This window comes from Athene cunicularia (assembly GCF_003259725.1).
Source record: "Athene cunicularia isolate RWA chromosome 4 unlocalized genomic scaffold, athCun1 chr4_part2, whole genome shotgun sequence".
Classification (NCBI taxonomy): Eukaryota; Metazoa; Chordata; class Aves; order Strigiformes; family Strigidae; genus Athene; species Athene cunicularia.
The window spans coordinates 8,053,099-8,074,392 of NW_020799099.1; the positions used below are offsets into that span (position 1 = coordinate 8,053,099).

The 21,294-nt window shown below is 38.5% G+C and overlaps 1 protein-coding gene across 3 annotated transcripts in view; it reads right to left on the minus strand.

The window, feature by feature from the left end:
* Positions 1-727: 727 nt before the first annotated feature.
* The window catches only part of MRPL1 (mitochondrial ribosomal protein L1), a 22,614-nt gene continuing 2,047 nt past the window's right edge, over positions 728-21,294 (minus strand). Inside the window, exons 2-9 of one of the 3 annotated variants that reach the window (XM_026848049.1) lie at positions 21,099-21,210; positions 19,736-19,979; positions 18,568-18,651; positions 16,944-17,015; positions 16,621-16,732; positions 15,077-15,177; positions 5,946-6,027; positions 728-4,038 (exon numbers count right to left, since the gene is read on the minus strand). In XM_026848049.1, the coding sequence (XP_026703850.1) occupies positions 3,881-4,038; positions 5,946-6,027; positions 15,077-15,177; positions 16,621-16,732; positions 16,944-17,015; positions 18,568-18,651; positions 19,736-19,979; positions 21,099-21,210 (965 nt within the window). In that variant the 3' untranslated portion in view covers positions 728-3,880. Of the gene's footprint in view, positions 4,039-5,945; positions 6,028-15,076; positions 15,178-16,620; positions 16,733-16,943; positions 17,016-18,567; positions 18,652-19,735; positions 19,983-21,098; positions 21,214-21,294 lie in introns of all 3 variants that reach the window. The other 2 variants (XM_026848051.1, XM_026848050.1) reach the window with 2 other exon arrangements.

Below are 21,294 nucleotides of genomic sequence, written 5' to 3' on the forward strand. Positions count from 1 at the left end.
ACTTTCTGCAGGTAACATGACACAATGCCTTTTAACACATCCTTCCTCACTTGACCACATATCTGTGTAACAGGTCATAGGTTACTGCCATTCTGCTTTTGATAGATCAGTGCTCTATTTACCTACCAAAGAAGTATTAAGCACTCATTAACAGAAACTCTGGTAAAAAGGGTGCCTACTATTATAGAGGACTTAAAAGAACTTAACATTCAGGATAGATAATCTATTTATATATTGCTCTAACTAATCAGAAACCACAAAAACTTTACAACCCCACGCTTTGCAACGAGTACACAAGTATTAATTTCTAGAAGCCAGCAATACCATTTTAGTTACATTTACTGTAATAATTAAACCAGTTTCTAAGGCATATTGGCACAAGAACCATATGTACAACTCCCACTCGGCATGTTTTGGGACTAAGCATATTAAAGGAGAATAATCTCATGTTGTCTTCTTCCCTTTCATCTCTCCTCTGTGTCCATCAAGCATTTCAGGATAAAAATCACAATACAACAGCTTGTATAACACTATTTCACTATTACACAGACTAGAGATAGTAGCATAGTAACATGTATTCAGATGTGCAGGATTAGAACTAACAAATGCAGCTGAAAATTTTTTATGTTCATGAGATACAGTTTTATTCACCTGACTTTGAGAGGTTCAAATTTAAAGCATTCCCACAGTGTTCAAGTTTTCGGAAGTATAGATTTCTGCAGGAATATTTATTATTCCATACTTTTACTCTTTGAAAGTACAATCAGCAGTCTGAGAGTTTATGATTTAAGCTCATCCATATATTTATACTTAAGCCTCACTTTTTTTAAAAGCCACCCATCTCCAACAGGACAGTTTTACCATTTTCCATAATAGATAGTAAAGTCTTTGAAATAAGCCAAGAAAAAAATAAAGAAACCCATGCAAATGGTATCATAAGCCTTGCTTTTCTATACCAACAGGTAACTTACCTTCACATTGTTCCTTTTGGGTTGCAAACAGCACATAGCTATTGTAACATCTCATAATCTTCCTTGTACATATAATTCATTAGTAATAAAACCACTCTTGGCTTACACGCAGGCATGAAATGTTATTTGCAGGGTGAAACAACGTTCCTGTAAAACAGTATTGTGCCTTTTGCTAAAATTCAGTGTTTATCAACTGCTCAGGTGCCTCAAATGGATCACAAGTTAAGAACCAGGTCCTCTTGATCTTTTCTGTTCATGCAAGAACGCACCCTCGCACAAACTCCAAGTAGAAAAAGGTCACAGCATAAATGATGTACTTGCAGAGGATGCTGTACTTGAGCTAATGAAGCTAGACATATTGCAGATGAGGAGTGTACGCAACATGACTAATATTTTTTATTAGAAAAAAACCCATCTAGGTAAAACTTAAGTCATCAAGCCTTTATGCTGCAGACTGATTAAGCTGCTACTCCATTCCATGTTGCCATAGACTAGACTTGCCAGTACACAACCATCAGTAAGCAGTACAATCAATTACTTAAGACACAGATGGAGGGAAAAAAAATCCCAGAAATTTGAAACACTTTTAAAAAAAAAAACCCTACCTACCATCACCTATCTTTTGAAACTTGCCTGGTGCTCCAGACCAGAAATTGACAGACATTAGCATTAAAGAGCTAAAAAAGCTTTACTCTGCAACTTTAACTTCTGCAGAACAAAAGGAGAAGTTAAAAAAAAGACATTATCCATTCTAAAGATACTTACAAATTACTACTGTTATCAGCCTCCTCATTACCAGCCTCATGTAAGATTTGGACCAAATAGGGTATTAAGAGCAGTTAACATCACTGAACACATCTGACAATATTTTTGCCAGTCACATCAGCTCTTCACATTGAAAAGCAACAGACTGAATTATCTTCTTGCTACTACACATTTGAGCACAGCCTGTAGTAAAAAATGTGTTTAGATGACTATTCAAGTGCACTGGCATTGCTTTTTCCACATACTACCTAGTAAGTCTACTGGAGTCAGTGTGAAGCCTTCCTTTACCTCTTAAGAGAATTTTCTGATCAAACCCTGAACAGAGCACCCCACATAATAAACAGTATAGCCGTGCGGCCTAACAGTCATCTGTCAAGCATCCTGACTGACAGCAGCCAAATGCTTCAGATGGGAGGTACAAGAATTTCTACGCAGACAGATATGAGTAACCTCTTTGAAAAATTAGACCTGCTTCCAGTAATAGGAATGATTTAAAGCCGCAAACACAAACCACCCTTCCAGATTTGGATAAGCTCATCCCTTTTGTAAACAGCCAATCCTTTTTTGGAACTATCTTACATTTCAGGGTGTAGTTCTACTGACATGTTTAGCAACAAAGTCAAAAAAACCCCAAACCCCACTGAGAAACTCTAACACCACTACAGAAGGGAACAAGAATGCCACCTGCTGGAAACAACGTGGAAAAAAAATGGGAGAGAAATTCAGCAGCAAAGCAAAAAAGCCACCTATTATTAAACAGCCAGATAAAAGATGCATGAATATTTATGATGGTCTCCAGTTTATATTTAAGAATTAAGCTGGAGGAAAACAAAGGTAAGCAAAATAAGATGTCACAGCAATTGCCACAGACTGAATTAAATGAGGCAGAATGGTAAGATTACACTACAAGCACACTGAAGACTGGCTGTTGTGTAAAAGAGTTGGTTGTTTTGGTTTTATAATCTGTTTAACCCACACCAACCAACCCCAAAGAACAAAAAGGTAACTGCAAAACCAGAACCATTACCATGTTCAGCCTTCTGATGTGTTTAAGAGCTCAAACCCCAACAAGAGATCAACTCATTTATAGGGAATCTACCACCTACATCAAACTGTGCTACTGTTAAGAGACCTCCATTTCAATTAAAGAGTCTTTTATTTTCAAGACTTTCTGCCAAGTCTAAGTGGTATACATAGCTACTAAGAGTCTGAGGAACAAAATTTAGCAAGCAGACCACCAAAGGTGACCCCCAGAGCATTTTTCTTCTTCTGCATACACTGGCAGAGGGGAAAAAAAATCTCATCAGGAAGCGTAGCACAGGAGTCTTCCTCTGAGAGTCACCTGCATGGAAAAAGATCTGCTGCTTGTTGTGAAGCTGCCCCCATTCCTCCAAACCCATCCACTTATCCCAAGTGGTTATTCACAAGCCCATCTACAAGAACCTATATGATAGAAGTCAATAAAGTGACAAATTTTGTAGCTTCACTCAGGTTTCACCCCAAGACATTTAAAGCATATTCTTTCCAGGATAGTACAAACAAACCACTAACTGACTGGATTCTCCGAGGGGTGTTGTATCAGTTACACAAAGATGAAATAGCATTATTTGAAAGATAAGGTGCATGACCACTCCTCCTGCAGAATACATCCCATTTTAATTTTGAAAAACCTCACTTATTACAGTTTGTCACAAAGACTAACCTGCATTCAGAGACTCAAGGTAGCAGAGTAGTAATCCTTTGTATACCCCTCCGGTATCTACATATGCAGATTAAATGAAAACAGAGTGTGATATTACAAACATTATGCAGACATTACCCCCACCAAGTCAAAAGGAACACCAGGTCTGACTTTGCAGTCAGACAAGGCAATGCTTCAGAAGTTACAGAAATATTTTTCTGTAAAAAAATATGCAAAGAAAAAAAGACAACACACAAACTAGGGAGCTTTTAGTTACCAACAAAAGGTATTTAAGACATCTTCGGTTTTGACAACAGACTCCTGTTAGTGAAGGTGTTTCTCCTTACACAGAATTCAAAAGTGAAATTCCCAAATTAAGATTTATTTTTTCTTTTCATGAAGTATGATTTGAATTACACCATTTGCTTCCTGAGTTTGATCATCAGATCTATAACGAAAGACATCAGGTACGAACAGGTTCTTGGACATGTTTTTCTTCATCATCGTCTGCATTTTTTTCTTCTTCTTCTACTTTCTCCACCTGAGGTAGAAGTCCATCAAGGTTCAATAGCAAACATTCACTGCTTGAAGATCTAATCAACAACTTCTGCACAAGAGGATCTAGAAAACAAACAAAACCACCAATTTGATCACTACCACTTTTCACGTCTCCAGGCACTAACCCATACTGTGTCAAGAACATGACTGGAATCAGAACTAGATATGTAGACAAATCCCTTCAGTACAGAGAGTTTAACATCCATGCTGGCAGACTGGGTTCAAAATGCAGTTCACACTCTGATGCCATCAAAGGTAATAACTTAGTCCCTCAATACCTCACCAGCAGTTGACACCTCTGGTGCCACTGCGCCTTCAAACAAACAAGTAAAGCTTCACACACACATTCCTCCAAAAAATGAAATACAGATGAAGCAGTCCTGATGCACAAGACAAAGGGGAAGTTTACTGATCACCCAAATATTCCTACATGACTAAGGGCACAAAAGATACCATTTCTAATTCAGGATCCTACCATGAAGTGCTGAGGGAACATTTTGACAAGAACAAGTACAAAACCAGTACATTTCTTTATGGAAGAGTCAATAGAGCTAAATTATACTCTGGAAACACTTGCCTGGTGTTTTTTTCAACCTTGCATTAGATCAACTAACACACAGAGGAATGCTGTTTTAATGATAACTACATAGCTCCATGAATACATGCTATTACATATGTAAAGTCTGAAAGGAACTACAGGACAGATGTAACTAGTTGGTTTAAGTGATTGATAGTTAACAAGCTTATCTAGACTTCATTGTTGTAAAGATGTTACCAAGTTTGCTTCAGATAAACAGCAAATATATTTAATCAAGCCAGCAAGAGACCCACCACAAAAATCAAGCTTGATGCCACAAAATCAGTAGAAATGCTACTAAGCCCAGAAAAGCTTACCCTTACTTAAAGAAGTTGGGAGGTTGGTGTAGTTCACACATAAACTCATTAAGGACAAAAATACCACAACTTTCTGCTTCTATTTACTTATACTTCAAGTTAACCAACCCATTTTATCTTTTATTTGGGCTGAAATGCTTCTAAAAGGCATGTGTACTTGTTTTTTCATGGCCTATTCTCTGTACAGTACTTACAATTAACAGCATCACTGGAAGAGATGCAAGATGATTATTTTTGCAGACATTAAGCCAATATTAATAAAAAGTTTCTTAGCTTAAACAAGGCTATTCTTCCATAAAATTATGTTCATAAATCATCATTTCCACTCCAGCTAAGCAGATGACATTTGTTTAAAGTTTACTTCATTATGACAAAGAGCAGATAGCATATTAGTTGTTCACATTCTTTGCTCAGAAGAGTAGAACCCACAGGAACAACAAGCAGAATTCATAGTCCTACTCCTTTGTAACTTGATCCTTTTGCTAAAGAATTAAAAAAGAAAAAAGATTAATAGCTTTTCCCTTGGAGCAGCATAAATTTTAAAAGTTCCTTTGTAATAGGAAAAAAAAATGGTGGTATACGAGTAGGGTATACTGGGTAGCTAACCAGACTAGATGTTAAGTGAAGCAAATACTTTAACTAAGGCAACTGCAGGTGGATTCTGGGTTCAGATTCTTTGTGTTGAGCCACAACAGGGTCGCATCAGCTGGGTAAAACCAATGCACACAGATGCTGAAGACTCTATGTCTCACGAGGATTTCCTTGTATGGCTTTAATCTATTTAGGCATCAAGCCTGCAAACTTAGTTTTGTACAACATCTCACTCCTTTCCTCACACAGACACTTAAGCAGTGCTGCAGTGCAATTAGAGTTCACATCAGTAAGAGCAGATGCTATTCATGCTCTTACAGGCTGTCAAGTTCATAGGTCTTGATTTACCAAGTTGCCTAACAGCTCCCTCCTCCTGTCCCAAGGCAGACAAAGCAGCAAGGTCATTAAATGACAACACAGTAAAGAGCACTCATTTCATAATTTTGTTTGCTGTAACTTTAACTAGCAAGTACACAGCTACTCACCATCAGTTGATGGCTTGAATTTGCAGATGTCATGGATAACTGTTTTTAGATTGGCAACTATCTGCTCCGTAGGCATATCCAGCTGAAAAAGGACAATGCAGAGTTAATCGTGATGATATTTAAAGCCTAGATTATCAAATCTGAAAGAATTGGGTACATATTTATTCTACATTTGGATAGATTTTGTTTCTCTGTGTTGCCCATTACAGAGTTACAAATCCCATTAACAGTGTTATCCAGATGCCTCAGAGAACTATTTTAAATGTAGTTATACACTCATCATTATTCTCCATATTTCTACTCATGACATTAAATTTTCATGGCTCTGTAACAACATACAGCCTTAAAGAGGTAAAAGGTCTTATAAAACAGTATCTGTACAAGTGTTTTCACAAAAATCATATTAAAAGAAAGTATTTGAGGAAAGAAGCTTCAAGTAGATGTCCAAGACTACAAAACAACTCCACTCAAAAAATACAAGCATCTAAAATTTAAGGCATTAAGAACTTTAACAGAATCAAATGAATCATTTAAAAAGTTTCTTCCCCTACTCTTTCTCATTTTAACATATTACATGTAATTTCTACATTTTACATAAAGTACATGACACATTGAGCTCTGAACATATACCAGTTCTGTATCTACCCTTTTTACACATCCTGGTTCCCATCCATGTCATTTTTGACCTTCCAACAAAACCTGTGGACTGATGGCTCCTCATTCTGTCCAGCATCCTTATCCAACGGAGCACTTAAGCGCAGCTCACTTCAGACAGATACATGATCCTCAAAAAATTAATATCGACATCTTCTCTCATCACCAATCAACTTAAACCATGGACGTGGGAAAGAAGCTATTCATCTCATCTGGACTCTCCTCAAGAACGTGCAACTCATGACCAAGAGAGATGCCAACCTGAACATCCGTGGGTCAAAGTCAGGACTGACCTATCTCTCAGCTCCTGGAGAGCTTAACATGCATTTCTCAGACTCAGTGTTCCGCTACTCTAATGCCCTGCTATGCTTTACTTAATTTGTTATCTGGTCTCACCCATATGATCCACATATCTTTATCTGGATGAAAAATCAAGCTCTTTCTCTAGAGGTTTCAGCTATAGAGTTAAGAAAAAAATAGCATTTATTCTCACAAAATCAACTCCCTATCAAAGGAGCACACAGGCATCACTGGGTCTCTTCTTCCTCTCTACCACTTCCCAATGTAGCATAAGCAGATTTTATTAATATCTCACTTATCTGTAAATGTATGCATTACTTCGCAATAGAAATACTGTTATACTTGACTACTCTCCTCCCAGATCTGGTCATTATTCTCTCCTTACACTGTTCTGGCAGACTTACAATCCAAATGCAGTTCCTCTGTTACACAGACCAGAACACATTTGTCTTTATCATTGTTATGCTGATTGCAATGTGCTTAATCATTTATAAATTAAAAGATGTAAAAATCTGTTTGTTAATGCTGAGCATTTCTCTTTGCTGACAGACTCACCATGCTGCACCAATTTCAGAATAAAGGAATACTCAGAATCATTTAAATAAAGCAATTTATTTGTAATAACTAATTAGAAACTATACTTCAAATGAAGGTTCAAATAGTGTTTGCTTCCAAACCTTACACTAAGTTCAGGTCTTGAGCGAACCTTCAGTTGTACAATTTCAGCAAGCTACTTGGCATTCGTCATCTGTAACAAAATCTAGAAGCATTCATAAAAGACAGAATTTGCAAGTTGCTCTAAACAAGCTACAGCTTCTTATAAGGATTTAGAAGTACAACACATTATGAGGCAAGACCCATCTCAAAATATGAAGACATTAGTTAATATTCTGTATTTGTTAAGACAGGAAAATAGGACAGTGACTTGCATTCAGTCAGACAACATGCCACATCCCAAGAGATCACACAGCATCATTTACTTGAGACCTCACAGCTCCATAAAGAAGACAGGTAATGCTCAGAGGATTCCAAATATTTTGAAACAGCTTCCACATCCAAATAAATATTCCAGCTTCCAAAAAAGTATTCCACAGCAAAAACTTCGTGTATACACAGTCACTGTGTATCAGCACTTAGATATTTAGTTTAATTCAAACCTTCACCAAACTGACAAAAGTACTCTGAACCAGATCTTCAAGGCTGTGCAAGCTACTCTGTTCAGATCGATTGCAAAGAATGCTAAAATATCTTCTAAGTCCTGAGCCTTCCTGAAGAATAATCACACCTACAGAGGGAACAACTATAAATCAACTTCTGGTCCACTTTGTATAAATACAACCTAACCACAAAGTACCTTAAAAAATGACAGTATATACTACAATTACAACACAGAAATGCATTATTACTTATCTTACTTTTTAAAGTTTAGGACACTTCTCTCTAGAGCAGCATAAGATGTTGTAAAAAGATTCAGGGAAGTTATTTGCTTGCTTTTTTTTTTTTTTTTTTTTAAATAAGAAACACGTTATATTTGTCTTTAAAACAGCCTCCCACTAACCACTAACTCTGCTGTCTGGTGAAAAACTGCCTATTATTATTCAGCACTAACATAAGTTTCACCAAAACAGATCGTGTTTAAACCTTGATGCATGAAGTCTCAATGCTTCTAATCTAGGGGATCTTTACAAGACTGCAGAGCCACTCAGCTATTTGCTGGATATACAGCATATACAAATGAAGAACAAAAAGTTGCCCTGCTATTAAAACACTAGCTTCAGTCACAGAATGGCTTTTCTAAACTGTATTTAGAGAATTGCATCAAGAGATCATCCACATCACTTAAACTGTGCTGCAGACTTAACTACCAGGCAGTTCGAATGTAACACAGGTGTATGGAGAGTCACGGCAGGGCAGAAACACTTGGTAGAAGATGAGAAATGATTAACACTTTACAAAACAAGATTATTGCCAACTATTTAACTCAATGCTTTAAGAATCAGAGGGCAGGAAAACAAAGCTGGAAACTAGTGAATATGAAAAAAACAGAAGTAGACATGGCAAAGTTGTTTGACATGATAGAAGTAGTATGTAAAGTGCACACCGCATGGGGTAAAGTAGGTCTGCAGAGAAAGGGACCCAGCATTTCAGACATCCAAGGTCAAGAGCACAAATAACTTCCCTCCAAAAACAGTGAGGCAGTAAAGTCCTGCAGATGCAAAGGTTACAGCAAGTGAGGCTGACTTGTCTTCTACACCACAACAGACAAAACCTATTCCTAGGTGAAGGGGAGAGGTGTGATTTGAGACATGCATGATTACTATGTAAGATACTTCATGGTCTGAGAACCAGCAAATAAAAGGTGACTTAAATAAAATGAAGTAAAATCCAGTACGTATCATTTATACATCAAAAAGGACAGACAGCAACAGAAAATTAATGGAATGAAAATAAAGCTAATAGAGAAAGGTTTCTTCATAGGAATTTCTATCAATTTCTTCAGTTCATAGCCTGTTTTACAATGGTTTCACTACCTAAGCTAAAAAAAAACCCTCTAAAGCTCTCAGTTCTTAAGTTCAGGTCATGCACTGACTAACATATATACAAACGTCCATCTCCACTGCAATCTGCAACTGACTTCGCTATCATACAAATCCAAGAAGTGACTCCTGCTACATACTACAAAAAAATCAAAAGCCATGCTAATGCAAACTAATCAAGAACAGCACTTCCATTGCTTATGGCCTTCTCTAAACACATTCATCATCCACCAGGACTGGTCGTCCAAAAAAACCCCAGTCAAACCACGCAAAAAAACCCAACCCACTTTGTTGATAGCAGTCTGGATATATCACTGTTCATCTAATGAAATAGACATACCATCTTATCCAAAGTTAAACAAGGCTACCCACCTGTTAAAAAAAACCAACCAAACAAACAAAAAAACAAACCACAAAGTTTAATGCAGCTTCAAATTAAGTGAAACCGGAAAAGTGAAATAACCCCTCCTTTTATTAATGAGTGGCACTCATCCTCTGTTTTTGTTATTCAATGGAACCTTACCATCTCAGCTAACATTTTAGTGTCTAGTATGAAATAATATTTAAAGATAAATGAAACTATTTTTAACAGATATGGTACCCCTATGTCAACAGGAAAACTCCACAGCAGATAAAAATATATGACTCCAACTGCATTTCTCATAAACATGGTTTACATAGAAGAAATACAAAATACCGATTAAATTCCAAGTAAGTCAATCCAACCTCCCTATTCCTGTGTCAGCCGAGAATCCTGTAATACTCACCTGCATGACCATGTTGTTTTAATCTAACCATTTCTGCCTGGAGGTGGGCAAAGACAGACTTTTTTGGGTTTTTTGCCCGCACATCTAACAAAATAGGCACTTTCAATTCAGACAACAGCTCCCATTCAAGAGATTTACAGGTATAAAGCTTGAGCCTCCATCTCACTCAAATGATCTGTTCTTCCAGCAAGCAGTATTAAGAATATATGCGACATACTCCTAAAATAATGTCTAGTACAGCAAGGCAGATCAATCCATGCTCTATTCCCTGAAACAGTTTTCTACTCTTCCCTCCTGCCCCTTTTTGAAGTTCCCAGAACAAATACACATTAGCAATGATCCACCCTGTTTCTTCCAGCCTTTTCTTCAACCGAGAGCTGCCCACCTGAAATCGTGAGGAATTAAAACTCCATAATAAAGGCTGCAATAATCAGGAAATTAAGGAGTTCTAGCATCTTCACTTAGAACTCTGGTACCAGCTTTTCTGAAGAGCTATAGACAAGCCAGTCATTATAAAGTATCCACTCCAAAAATGGAACTAGAATTTTTATGGCTTTATCTCATGGTACTTAATAGACCTGGACTGACTGGTGACCATTCAACCAGAAAGCTAAATCCATTCTCAGAACACCTTAAGTGACCTTACAGTTGTGCTAGTGGGGTGGGCAGAGAGAAATCTACTCCAAGTTCCCTACTACAGCTGTTGAAAGACAAACTAAGAAGAATAAAAAACCCACAGAGACCCAGAATTTCAGGGTTGGATCCCTCAACAGCGAGATTCAAAAAAAAAAAAAGTATTTCAGTCAAATGCAAGCCAATAATTGAATTAATGAAAATAGACAAATAGACATGGGTTCACAGCTCTGTTTTCCAAGCAGCTACCTTTTGTCTCCCCGTGCTGCCTATTAAGAGATTTACCTTCTTCACTTATTTTACCTTTTCACCATGGTGGGACATTTCTGGAACACAATAAACTGCCAAGCAATTACCAACAGTAATTTGACCAGCATCCCCTAACAACATGCAGCCTCTGCATCATTACAATATAACCAGACTTTCTTGTAATTTCAACACAAAACACTCTACTGAACTAGAGAACTTGTATTCAATTGCTTCTAAACAAAATGTTAACTACACCCATTTTCAAAGTCAGGTTTAGAGCTCCTCCTAACAAATTTTATTTTGCTTTGCAGCAGCACAATACAACAACTCTACTTGCCATTTTCTGGGACATCAAGCATCTTTCATTGCACAGTGAGGGTAGAAACTTGCATCTCTGCTTTCAGGAACAAAAAGAAAGCCTCTGAACCCACAGGTTAAATGCTGACAAACATGTCAGAACAGTATTTCTGTACCATGTGTAAAGACATCTGGAGTACTGACAGTATCATAAGAAAAGAGAACACATGTATTTTGTGTTTCCTTGCTTTCACAGGTTTTTGCTCAGTTATAAACCTTCCTGAGAAGGTCAGAATAAGGGAAAAAACAGATTTCTGTGTAGGAGTATCTAATAAAAGAGGCCATGCAGATAGCATTTTCTCATCCTGGCACTCAAGGTAGATGCATTTCTGAGGTAGTAGCCCCAAGCAGTCTGCAGGAAAAAAAAAATGTAGACATAGAAATACCCTTACTGAGGCTGTTTGTTTCCTAGTTTAGATGGCCACAACTTTTTCCACATCCTTGGTCCCATTTTGTTCCAAACTCAAGTTGTTTGCCAGTATGAAACTATTAGGAAGACATTATTCAGCTACAGTCCAGCTCACACAGCCAGGACCTATGCAACACCTTCAGCTTTGAGGTACATAATTTAAAGATGAATCTCTCTCTCATCCTGGACTTGTCACTAGTTACTATCACTTAGAAACAGCACTGCAGACAGGCAAGCCTTTCCATGTGGTATCTCAAATAGAGACCAACTCAAATAGGTAACCAAAAACAACTTTTACAACCTATGCTTTCTGCATTATTCCCTTTATCTCCCAATAAACTTATTTCAACTCTCATGCATTCAAAATGGCAAGAGTTAATAGGTCTTCTTCAAATGCCCCTTCTTTAAAGAATTCAAAGCTAATGATCCATTAGACATATCTTTTTTTTTTTTCCTCTCCTCTTTTCTTTTTCAGGGGACACTGACACTTCAGGCCTTCAATCCCATTGACAGCCAAGGGAGGTAGATGCTACTTGTAGCCCAAACTGGCTTTTCCATTTTCTGCCTTAACTCTCATGTCCATATACCTGTATGTTTTGCATAGCAAGTCTGAGAGATCTCTGGTTCAGTACATGTTCTCTCCATACTTCTAACCTTGTGAATGAGTGCTCCTGTAAACATGTACCTTCCCAGGAGATACATGGTTCCAAACAAACCTTGAAGTCTCACCTCCTGAATACATCTTACTTTTTTCCATAGAGGAACCATTGCACAGGCAGCTCTCTGCACAGATAAGAAGATACACCTGAAACTGCTTCCTGGTGTTATGGGACTCTGATTTTCTTAAAGACAATTCCAACTTGGGAAAAAGGAAATTTCATAGTGACTGACAGCATCCTGACTGGACTCAAGACTTATATCAAAACCCTCAAAAAAATTACTTTCAGCTGCCCTCTGCAGATAGCTTGATTCTGAAGGAAATATCCCGAGTGTCCTCACTTGCCTCCCTTCTGCTTTAAACTCCATGCCTTAAAAGAACATTTTACATTATCATTTTCACAATTTCACATCTACTAATTAAACTTACCTACAGCTAACTTCTGGGTTTTTCAAAGACATCTCAATTACAACTAAGAAAACACCACTGAGGCTGCTGACTTATGTGGGACAGCAGCATTACATCAAGCCACTGGCTATAATTGAACTTACAGGCAACATAAGACAGCAGCACTAAAGGGAAAACATCTCTTTGAGAAACACCAGCTTGGCAGACTCCCAGAAATATCTACGCTACTATTTGGAATACAGCAATAGATCTTCATGCTTCTGTGTAATTCATAAATTATTATTTTCTCACTGACAAAATTTAAATTTAAAAAGCTCTTGATTTAGTAGTGAGGAGATATGCATAACCACTCAAGGCACTCTCAGCCTCCCAGAGTCTTGCCTGCACTCGATTTCCTTCCAGTGTTGCTGCGCACAGTAGGAAAACTAGGTCAGGTAAAGGATGGTAGCTAGGGAGGGTGGAGACATTTTACACAAGACATAACCACTGAGTCATCCCTCTGCACGCAACTCAATACACAACAGTGTGACAGAACACGTTGCACTGTGTGTGCAGTGTTAAGCCACCTCTGCCACATAGCTGACATTAACTTAGCACATACAAACTCTGTAAGTAAAACCTCAGACTGTTTCTGATCCAGGATTAAGAGCTCATTCACAAGAACCTATTGTTTACTTGTACAGAGTGACATCTCAGGAAGCACCAAATGTTCCGAAGTGCCATGAAACTGCCACCCTGAGCTGCCTAGACACAGAACCTAAAGGTAATCTCTAAAACCAACATCTTGCATCAGTAACAGGACATGGTTTTAACTTCAGAAATTCTAGCTACAGCTGCAGGACACTACACTGGGCAGAACCAACTGCAATTGCACTGAATACTGCCAAGACAGAGTCCTTCATTCACTTCTATTAAGGTGAATAATTCACCTGATTTTTCTTCTTTACTGTAACATTTCTTGTGGTATAGTAAGTTTAACGTGCAGGTATTTTTTTAGGCTGATCTACAGTATAAAACGATGAAGGCTTAAGCAGCCTGAAGCAAAAATTAAGGAATACTTGAAACCAGGACTGATCTATGGATTCGAGGCGTTTCACATGGTCCATTACTTGCAAACAGCTAAAAATACTTCTTGACTGTATCAAAGTGCAAAATGTAACACACTTCAGTAGAACAGTCCTGAGAACCTCAGTTTTGAGTATCATATTGACGAGCAAGCCCTTGAAATTCACATGCACAACTCAGAGCAACTAGCCAGAATTAATAAAATTGCTTACTTCTAACACCACCAGACAAAGCTTCAAGGGTTAGATATCTTGTACACTTCCTTTCTATACCAGTATCAATTAAAGAAAAACTAAACATCAGGCAGGATGACAAATAGACAAAACAGAATGGAAACAAAAAACAGTCTGGAGCAGAGAAAGTAAAAAAACACATTAAAGAAAACATATTAAGGGTCTAAAAAAAGAAAGGATACTCTTACATACACCAATTTCTTACATGACAGCAAAGAACAGATTACTTTTATATTTCACGTGTCATGCAAACAGTTCTTGCTTTTGGTTCCAGAACTAAAGTTATCAAAATTAAATAAGTCTTTAATCACTAGGTTAAAGCAAACACTTTTTGATCCATCTGTGCACAGTGACCATGGACTTATAACCCATAGCTTATTTATTAAAAAAAAAAAAACCAACAAAAAACCTTTTATTTTACTCACAGAAGAGTGCTGCAGAAGGCAGACGAAAAGGGAAGCCCTTCCTCCTTAAGATGTCAACTCACAAGGAGATTACTAGTAATAGTACCTTCTTCATTCTTTTTTGTTTATTTCATTACAATTCCTTGCCAATATAGTGACAAATACAGATCCCATTCTCAGCATTCTTAACTTCTTAGCATCAGGTATGCCTCGGTCTCAGTTTTAGCAGAGCCATCTTCTATAACTACACACTAACAACATACAGCGCTCACTCACGTCAGCTGACGATGTCACACAACGATGAGTAAGAGTTCCATTTACTTCACAGGTCAGTTAAAGAACATGGTTAAAAATCTTGCAAACACACAGATTAAACACATGTTTTTCCCCCCCTCTTTCAATACTGACTTCAGTACTGCTCAGTAGACAAAACTTAAGAACTCTATATACAACTTACTCTTGCTATTCTTGTCTTGATTATATGCTCATCTTCTACTGCGTACTCAAGACCTTCTCTGAAGAGTTGCAGCATTTTGGGAATATCATGGCCCAGGGAATCTATTTAAAAAAGAAAAAAAAAAAAAGACAAAAAAGATAACAGAGTAATTCTTATTAGCATGCTTATTGTGTGTGATACTAGTAAACAGAGAATTCAATCTTTCAATTTAGGCAGTTAAAACTGTAATCCAAAATGGAGTTTCATGGACAAGACAATAGCACCCTCACACATACAACCATTTCTCTTTTCCCTCCTTTCTCATTAATCAGCAGACTTGAATAGCTAATACAGTAGGAAAGGTAACAAAGGTTTCACTTCAAATTAAGAACCTGTTTATGTGTACATAAAACAAAGCTTTATTACCTAATGCAATTAAAGCAGCTTGAAATACCAAATCCTACTGAGTTTAGAACAAGCCTGCAGTCTTCCTTGAGGACAAAGTCTACAACTATGTAATAGCAAAGTTATACACTACCTGAAACACACTGGCCCAATCCAGCCATTTCTACAAGTCAAGACACGTATTTATCTCAGCTGCAGGGGCTCATTTGACAGATTTACACCATCACTCAATTGCTTCTAATACAAGCATTACTTCTCCTACACATCTTTCAATGGCTCCAAGAGAAATCAGCTCTAGATAAGCTACAAACCAAGTAAGTTCATTATGGCATACGACAGCTTTCATTTATGCAAAAAAGTATCTGGAATATTCTCTGCTGCAATATTTTAGACAGGTTAATAGGTTTGTCTCAAAATGTTTAGGAGCCTAAAACACCACCTGCAGCTTGTAAAACACTAAGAGAGCCGGGGAAGGGAAGTAAAGAGATATGGTTCAAGACTCAGTGCTTCACATAGTTAGCACAGCCTCTGTGTTTGAAAAACAGCCCTTTTTTTTTTTTTCATATTTGAAACAGACCCAAGACATAACTAAAATAAAAGTCAGCCAGCAAGGGAAGACAGAATTTTTGAGTGACTGATATCTGTTACTGTGAAAACCTGACCTGAAGAGAAAAGCTCTTGAGCATTATGAAAAAGGAGACCACACAGACAAGGGAGCAGGCTGTACTAAGGAAAAGCGTAACTACTTCCATTGTTGAGTTGTAATGAACAGGCAGAAGCAGAGCCGCAGTCATGAAGCTGGGATCCAAACAACTGCAGAACAGTTTGACAATGCAACTAACTTAGTAAATGTCTTTGTCAAGTTGGTTCTGTTTTCCTGGGTAACATCATAATACTATTAAAGTTCATCAGGACTAACAAGCCTAGGGGCAACTAGTAGGCAAACTTAGCTTGATTCTAATCCCACATTTGCCTCTTGTAGAAGAAAAGCAGTTCTAGATTCCTAAAACTACTCTTATCTAAGACAAAACAAGTGGTTCGGTCACATACAGTCTAATACTCAACGTGATTATACATCCTCATCAAAAATGTTTCAGTGTCACTTCTGGAGTTCAACCTTGTTCAGTACTTGAGATTTGTAAGAAAGAATTGCTTCTTACTTCTTCTTGTGTTTGGGTACTTTTGTTTCAGTTTGCTCCTTAATGGTATTAGCTTAGGGATTATTGCAGGAACAGCTACATAGAAGTCCACTTGGATTTCATCTTCCAAAATCTGCAATGAAAAAATTAAATATATCTAGGAATACAGTAAGCGACATACATAAGTTGACTTACAAGCATATCTGAGCATCCATCTCTCATCTTCATATTGGCTGTTAACTTCAAGCTAGAGTTTACTGTACATGAGGTTTCTTGCTCTCCTGCCCCCCAGTCACTATTTAAGTTAGGATATTTATATAATTCTTAAAAAAAAAAAAAAATACCCATTTGATTAATTCAACTCCTCCCACAACAGCAGCTCCATTCTCTCGAGCTATTTCAGCTTCTTGCTCATTCTGTGGAGAGAAAAAAAATAAATTTAGTAGTATCTGTACTACCAATTAATCTGTTACCAACAACACTGCATAGTTGATGTATCTTGGACAACAAGGTATAAGAACAGGTTATTTACAGGTTAAGAAGGAAAGAAAGGCTTAAGGCAATCCAAGACCAAAAATATCTAATGCCGGTGATTTAATATAGGAGCAGTAACTCCACTCTAGATCCCAATAAGAAGCGACAGACAAGTCTTTAGTCAACTTATAGCGAAGCAGGAGAAAAACCCATCCAATTTGCTGAGGAGCTCTGCCAAAACCCTTGCTCTCCTTCCTCCATCTGCTGGAAGCTACAACGAATCATCCACTGGATGGAGCCAACATCCTACTCTTAAGCTTAAAGCACAGGACATGCTACTGAACCCCACTGTAAAATAAGGCTATTCAACTTCTGAAAGTCCCGTTAAACTTCAGCTTCAAAGAGCATTTAGAAATTAACATAATCTGTCTTCTGCAAGGTTTCACTTTTAACAGTCTGAAATATGGAAAGGTAAAAGGCATCAGTTTTATAAAAACTTTGGCACAAGCTTTTGATACAAGCCAATATTCATGACTCAAAGCCAGAATCAACTTTTCCTCACAAGAATAGGCTGAACAGATCCATGCTTTCATCCAAAAGCACTACCAAGTGTTTCAGCAGATCAACCTTTTTCCACATACACACCTTCGTAAGGCATGGGATCTCTTAACCCACAGGAACTTGAGTGAAGAGAGAAGGTTGTGAAATACAGCACCAAATAACCTGGCACACTTGAGTCTTCTGTCAGCTGTCCATTCTGTGGAAGCATTTCCACCTCATAGCTCAGGTAGAGAATTTTATAAAAATTAAGCCCAAAGGGTAGTCAGCTAGATCTCTGACAGTTCTTTAGGAGAATCTCACATGGATATATGTAGGTCTATTCTGTTAGAATAATTAACAGGCAAAGGACAGCAGCAGAGGCTGAAACTGATCTCATACAGATGCTACAACTGCTCTACACACCATTTCACATTAATGAACTTGAGCAAAGTGTTTGGGGCAGAAGGCTGTTAAGTTGTTTAGGGTTTCTGAGGGGAAGTTACTTTCCCCTCCTCCCCCCAAGGTATCCTGTTAGAGCAGAAATTACTGAATAACACTCACATCTAACCTGCACTGTCTACTGAGGCTTTAGACAGCAGGACTGGACACAGCTGCTACATTAAACCATGTGCCTACATTACAAAAAGGTGACAAGGGTTTTACACTACAAATGATCTTTAATCATCTCTTCCTTAGTCACATCTATGCAGATGTTTACTCCCTAAGTGCATCGCTATAACAATCTACATATACGTAAACCTCTCAAGGTGGATGGAAATCGTATAAGATGCTTGTTATTACACTAAGACGCTGCCAAAGACGAATCCCAGACAGATTTAAGACTTCTGTAAAGCATTCACGGAGTCTTCTCAATGGCAGGAATAGTACTTGCATGGGAACTGGTTGTATCGCAAGAGCACACTCGATATGTAGAATTATTTCAGGCTTACCCACCTCTGTGAAAACCAAGACCTTGTTTGTTTCATCTCTAAAGCGATATGGAAGAAGAACAACGCTTGAAAATGGATCCACTTTTTTCTAATAAGAAAGAAAAATATTAAAGGAAAAAAAAAAGTCATGACATAAGAGCAGGTTACACAATCACATGGAGATAGTCCGCTAAATAACGATCTTACCCACAACTTCCTTGCACAGAGGTCGTAACAAACAAGCCCTATGCATAGGTTTTGACTGCCTTATTTTTTGCCTGGTATATACTCATATCTAAAGAGACATGAATTAATTATGCTGCAGTTTACCCAAGAGAAAGGGGCTGGGACCAGCAACTCCAGTGTAGGATTGCTACCAGGCTGGGGTGAAATCAATAACAAACACTGAGGTGCTGTAGTTGCAGCTTATCTAAATGATGTATCTGATGCAATGGCCAATGCAAACCACCAGCAAAGAATATGTCTCTCCCCAGGCATCAAGAATACCACATAGCCTCCAAAAGTAGGAGCAAGAGCTCTGCATTTCTTAAAGCATGAACTTATGTTCTAGATCTAAAGGCCCCCTGGTATACCAAAGGGATAGTCAGTTACACATGCGACGAAACCAATTCTAAAGTGTCCTAACTGTTCTCTACTTATGGAGGAAGCAGAAGGAGTTTCAAGGAAAACTCCAGCTGGGCTAAACACCTTTAAATCAAACATGTCATAGGCAAACAAGCAGTAGCATACTTTCAAGGAACATTATCCAAAAATCAAAACAAGGTGAAGGACAGAGGCAGGAAGAAGCTTGTCTTTACACTTCTCCCTGTAACAATCATTCCAGAACAAAACACACACATGATTCTTGTAGCACATCTTTAACTGGGAAGCCCAAAGAGATGTAAAGCTTAGTTTGACCAGTCCTGTCCAGACATGAATTTTAGTCACGTGATAGCCTGTTTTCAAAATCCTCGATGGCACTATCTTCACTTCAGGAGTATGAGGGATGTTTAATAATTATACATATATAAAGACACAAAGCCATCTGCAAAAGCACACATTATTCTGACAATCAGAGAAGCTGCCAGAGGCAGCTGAGAAGGCCAACAGCAGCATCTGCTCTACACCGAAAACACAGCCTTCCCATGTTAAGAAGAAAAAATTATCGAAATCTACAAATACTTCCAACCTACCTTCTTCTGTAGTGCCATATCTAGGAATACATTAATGTAGACATACTGTTTGGGGTTAGTGAAGTCCAGTTCCTGAAATTTCTTCAGCATACCCACAGCTACTTCCACATCATAGGATGGCCGCTCATAATACCATGTCAAGTATACATCATCCACAGGCTTGCTCATCAGCGGTCGCCTCCTAGTTACTGGGGTTTTTTTTGTTTCTTCCTGCTTGGTCTTTCGTGAACCTCTTTTTGCAGTTCTAAGGCAAACAAAAAAATATTGTTAGATCATCAGCTGTAAAGTCTTGGCCACATTCCAAGAGAAAAAAGTGGATTCTATTGTGTGTTACTAAGTAACAATTAGTTGACAAGGAAGGTTCTACACAAAGATGAACAGCATCCCTAAATTCATCCCAGCTACTTATCTCAGATGGCCAAGACAAAAATCAAACATTCAGAAATCAAAACCTCTGAAGGCATTTAAGCTCCTCAAACAACACAGCCACATTTGTGCAGCATGTAACCAAGTTAACAACCTCCTACTGTATCAAAGCAAAAACAGTTTAACACACCAACTTTCACAGGTCTTGCCTTCACATGGGCTGGTAGCAGGCACTGTGCCTGAGCTGCTTCTCAATCAAGCAAATCCCACACACTTTCCTGGTAATCAGAAGGAGCCATATCTGCAGGGTTTTTCTGCTTCTTCTAGTGGATCATGGCAGTCCCACCTTTCAAACATTTCTTCACCCTTTCCTGTATCATTTTGTACAGAGTTAACAAATACCAGTACCAATCCTTACTCAACCTATTTTCAAAGGCTCTCAAATCAATGAAAAAAAAAATATGGTAATAGCTAGATACTCCATTCATCTATTAACTATGGTGAAAGAGTCTGCAACACTTCAAAACACTTGCTGTACAGGACACTTCACTGTTCTGTACACAAAGATCATTTTTACTTCTCCCACTTATGCCATAATATTAAAGAGACAACAAATTAAACAATAAAAAGCAACCTAAAGAAGAACTGTTTGAAACCAAATCCATAAGCTCACTAGCTTTCATGCTAACAGTACTCCTGAAGCTGTAATCCAGCCATACCCTCCAAAGCCACACATCAAAAGTACCAAGTTAGTCATTCCTTGTAACTGTTACATTCGTTATTAGAAGAGTAACACAGAACAATGCCTGCAAGCCCAGCTTAGATCTTCCCTCTCCCAGGCTGTTTCTTTAGGAGCTAGGAGCTTACAGGATGCCACCAAGGCCAGCTCAGCCGTTAAGAGCAATACTGCACACACCGCACGCTCCCCCCACTACCACCACCAGGACACTCTATAGCCAGGAGAGCTGCTTCGGGTGGAAGAAGGACACGCACTCACTTCGCTGCTGCAGCGTAGAGCCTGGCGGGCGGCGCGGCGCTCACCACGGCAGGGGCGGCGGCGAGGCGCTGGTCGAGCCCGGAGAGGACCCACCCGCGATGCGGGGCCAGTACTGCGAGGGAAAAGCAAACATCGCTTCAGATAGGCGCCCCGGTCTCCCTCACTGACCCGAGGGCCGCCCGCCAGGCGCCCCGCC